At 40.9% G+C, this 4893-nt stretch overlaps 1 protein-coding gene across 1 annotated transcript in view; it reads left to right on the plus strand.

The window, feature by feature from the left end:
* The first annotated feature begins 484 nt into the window (after positions 1 to 484).
* sh3bgrl2 (SH3 domain binding glutamate-rich protein like 2) overlaps positions 485 to 4893 on the plus strand; it is a 41993-nt gene continuing 37584 nt past the window's right edge. Inside the window, exon 1 of the mRNA XM_060937025.1 lies at positions 485 to 667. Coding sequence (XP_060793008.1) covers positions 623 to 667 — 45 coding nt within the window. The 5' untranslated portion in view covers positions 485 to 622. The remainder of the gene's footprint in view (positions 668 to 4893) is intronic.

A 4893-nucleotide genomic window follows, 5' to 3' on the forward strand; every position in this document is an offset into this window, starting at 1 on the left:
GTCGGGTCCCGCGGGACTCCCGCGGGAGTGCAGGGCTCTATCCGGGTGCTCCGGTTTCCCCCACAGTCCAAAGACATGCAGGTTAGGTTAACTGGTGACTCTAAATTGAGCGTAGGTGTGAATGTGAGTGTGAATGGTTGTCTGTGTCTATGTGTCAGCCCTGTGATGACCTGGCGACTTGTCCAGGGTGTACCCCGCCTTTCGCCCGTAGTCAGCTGGGATAGGATCCAGCTTGCCTGCGACCCTGTAGAGCAGGATAAAACGGCTACAGATAATGAGATGAGATGAGATGAGATGAGATGAGAAGAACTCCAAACGTTCAGCCCCCCTGTTAGCCTTGAACCCAGAACCTTCTTGCTGTGAGGTGATAGTCAGCGTTCTGACTGCTCAGGAAAAGAATACATTTCCCAGCATGCATCTGGTCAGTCGGGTCATTTGGGTCAGTGAGTGATGAGTGCACGAGGAGTGGAAAAAAAAAAAAAAAACAGCCACAACAACGGGGGCGCGCCTTTAAGTGCGCTGCAGCCTGTGTCGCGACTCCAGACGCGCGCACACGCATCCCGACACGCGCGAGCCGGAGTACGGAGCCCAGACGGTGAGCGCGCGCAGCGGGGACGGTAGGATGGTGCTCAGGGTGTTCATCGCCTCCTCGTCCGGCTCTCTGGCGGTGAGTAACGCCTTTATTCCGCACACAGGAGCTGCACTGAGACTCTGTGCAGAATAAATACGCTGTTCATCTGCACGATCATCTTTATCTCTTAGTATAGTTCACTATTAGTGTAACAGTGCACTAGTGTCATATCATATCATATCGTATATCATATATCATATCATATATCATATCATATATCATATCGTATCATATCAACCCTATATTTATTATGATAGCAATCACAAGAGATGAGTGATACATTAATGTTTATTAGGTTGCCAAAATGGGGTCTTCATACCTAATTTGCAAGTGCTGAAAAAACATAAATAATTATAATTACAAATAATATCAAAATAAATAAAAATATTCTAAGAAAAAAAATATAGAAAGGAGTTATCAAAACCTAATGAGCACTATTTACAAATCCATCCATTAGCCACTTATCCTGTGCAGGGTCACGGGCGAGCTGGAGCCTATCCCAGCTGACTACGGGCGAAAGGCGGGGTACACCCTGGACAAGTCGCCAGGTCATCACAGGGCTGACACATAGACACAGACAACCATTCACACTCACATTCACACCTACGCTCAATTTAGAGTCACCAGTTAACCTAACCTGCATGTCTTTGGACTGTGGGGGAAACCGGAGCACCCGGAGGAAACCCACGCGGACACGGGGAGAACATGCAAACTCCCTATTTACAAATGTTCTCATCACACTTAAGCAGGTGTGCAGCGGCCGCCTGTCAAAATAATGTGATTTTAAGTTACGTTTAAAAATGGATCCTGATAGAGACTTGGAAATTGCCTCAGGGAGTAAATTCCAGACAGAGATCCTTTGATAAAGAAATGAGTTCTGTGCCTTGGCAGTACAACACATAGGGATATTAAAGGAGAACTGAAGGCAAAATTTTTTTGATCAAAATTCTATTTATCTCATTTTATTAAATATAGGAATGCATTTTTGATCGCTATTTTGTCGCTGCTATAGCAAGTTCTGAGTGTTTGAAATATGCTCTGTAATATATCAGTCCATATGTCAAAGCGATGGCCGTAAACGAGATTCACTGAGACCTGTGCGAGACATCGTAGGACGGAAGTAAAACGTACAGCGGAAATCAAAGTCACGAACATCTGCCAACATTGTCAAAAGACACGCGTGCCCTCTTTCGAATGCTGATGTGATCAAGCCGGAAGATTTGTTTGTTTTGGTAGCAATCAGGAAAGTTTGAAAAAAGTAGGCAGTAATCGTCATTTAAACTCGTTTTTGTGCAATACTTCGTTTGGAAAACAGTTTTCAAAATGGCAGCACTGACACCTGGCTGACACTTCACGTTTCGAAGTCTCACACAAGTCTCGTGAAGATCGCGTGGATAAGCGACGCCTGCCGTGGACCAAACGAACTAAATTCAACATGGCTAAAAACCGAATAGGCCGATAAGTATAATATTTAATTGCAATTAGTTGCCAATACGAGTCATGATATAAGGTTATTAAAACCGAAAATGTAATTGAATAACATGTTGATTAAGAAATAAAGCAAGTTTAAAAATGACTTCAGTTCTCCTTTTACTATTCCTAGTATTATGGTGATATACAACCCCGATTCGAAAAAAGTTGGGACAAAGTACAAATTGTAAATAAAAACGGAATGCAATGATGTGGAAGTTTCAAAATTCCATATTTTATTCAGAATAGAACATAAATGACATATCAAATGTTTAAACTGAGAAAATGTATCATTTAAAGAGAAAAATTAGGTGATTTTAAATTTCATGACAACAACACATCTCAAAAAAGTTGGGACAAGGCCATGTTTCCCACTGTGAGACATCCCCTTTTCTCTTTACAACAGTCTGTTGTAAAGACCCTTACGCACAGAGATTCTTCCAGATTCTCTGAATCTTCTGATGATATTAAGCACTGTAGATGATGATATGTTCAAACTCTTCGCAATTTTACACTGTCGAACTCCTCTCTGATATTGCTCCACTATTTGTCGGCGCAGAATTAGGGGGATTGGTGATCCTCTTCCCATCTTTACTTCTGAGAGCTGCTGCCACTCCAAGATGCTCTTTTTATACCCAGTCATGTTAATGACCTATTGCCAATTGACCTAATGAGTTGCAATTTGGTCCTCCAGCGGTTCCTTTTTTGTACCTTTAACTTTTCCAGCCTCTTATTGCCCCTGTCCCAACTTTTTTGAGATGTGTTGCTGTCATGAAATTTCAAATGAGCCAATATTTGGCATGAAATTTCAAAATGTCTCACTTTCGACATTTGATATGTTGTCTATGTTCTATTGTGAATACAATATCAGTTTTTGAGATTTGTAAATTATTGCATTCCGTTTTTATTTACAATTTGTACTTTGTCCCAACTTTTTTGGAATCGGGGTTGTACTGTATATTGGAGCATTTCCTGAACAAGCTAGTAAGATAATTATTCAAGAGTATTCATGCATTTATACTGTACATACCTGTTACGTCTCTTTTGGTTAACAAATCAGAAACACAGACTGTAATATAACAATATGATCTCATTATTATAATAAACTGGCAGCACGGTGGTGTCCGCGTGGGTTTCCTCCGGGTGCTCCGGTTTCCCCCACAGTCCAAAGACATGCAGGTTAGGTTAACTGGTGGCTCTAAATTGACCGTAGGTGTGAATGTGAGTGTGAATGGTTGTTTGTCTCTGTGTGTCAGCCCTGTGATGATCTGGTGACTTGTCCAGGGTGAACCCCGCCTTTCGCCCGTAGTCAGCTGGGAGAGGCTCCAGCTCGTCCGTGACCCTGCACAGGATAAGCAGCTACAGATAATGGATGGATGGATGTTTGACCGATTGATTGTTTAATCAGTTGTTTAATTTTTTTTTGCAACTACAAGCAAAAACAGTTCATATTTCCTTGTCCATAACCTTGCTGTACTGTTGCCATGTTCATTTATCAAAGCAAAACACAACATTAAACTGTACCTGGGATGGTACCCTGAGTAACACACAAGCCAAGACCTTCTGTATCTTTACAGTGTCGGCTTTGTATCAGTGCATGTAGTGTCCACTAAAGACAAAATATTCATTTAATGATGCACTTTCTCCATATACAGTCCTGTACAAAAGTCTTGGCACCCTCTCCTATTTTTTTTCATCCAAACTTTGTTGTAGATTTCTATTTTATGACTTCTACATTATCGAGTCAACGACAGCACAAAAACATTTTAGAGTTCCAAACGTTTTTTTTTCCCAGCACAAAATTAAATATTACAGGGAAAAAAATGTTTGAGCAGTATATTCCATAAGAGACCACTTTTCACTTTTTTTTTTTTTTTAAAAAGAAACATAATGAAGGCTGCTGGGTTTTGGTGCAAAATGAAGAAGTGAGTGTGACAGTCAAAGTGTCCAGAAGAACTGCGGCTGGTTCTGTAAGATGCTCAGGAAAACCTACAGATCATTTCCTTATTAAACTGCACTCACTGGACTTCAGACTACTATTTTTTTTTATCCCCTGCTGGCCAGAAGGCCCAAAGGGTAATTTTTGTCATGGCGATGTCTGTCTGTCCGTCCCGGGAAGGGTACTCACCTTCTGAAATCACATCCTCTCACAGTTTTTGGAGGAATTTCATGAGACTTGACAGGATTATTTTTATTCCCCGCTGGATGAAAGGCCTGAAGGGGGATTATATCGTGGCAATGCCCGTCCGTCCATCCATTTGTCTGTCTGTCTATCTGTCTCGGGAAGGGTACTCACATTCTGAAATCAACTCAGTTTTTGGAGGAATTTCCTTATAAAACTGCACTCATTGGACCTGAGACTACTATGTTTTGTTTTTTTTTAAAGCAAAGGGAATTTCGTTGCACACCAAATACTGACTTTGTTATATTGATTTATTATGTCTTACTGCTGTTTAATGTTGAAACATTTCATTTCATTTCATTTCATTATTTTTAAAGCCATTTTTGGTCTACAGCATTTCTTTACGCATGCCTCAGATTTTTTTATTTTACACACAGTAGTGTTTATATTAAATGTAGAATCGATGTACCCTTGAGAGGAGCACTGCAGCGTCAGGAAAAACACCTCTTTTTCCGAGAGTGAAAAGGTCATCCAACATGAATTGATATTATTACGAATCTGGTTATTAATGGAATATTTTCACGTCATGTAAAGGGTTAAGTGTGCACAGGTGTGTGTTTGGTTTCATACACACCCCTAACAACTGTCTCGAATGCTTTTTGTTGTGCTC

The sequence above is a fragment of the Neoarius graeffei genome, chromosome 13 (assembly GCF_027579695.1).
Source record: "Neoarius graeffei isolate fNeoGra1 chromosome 13, fNeoGra1.pri, whole genome shotgun sequence".
Lineage (NCBI taxonomy): Eukaryota > Metazoa > Chordata > Actinopteri > Siluriformes > Ariidae > Neoarius > Neoarius graeffei.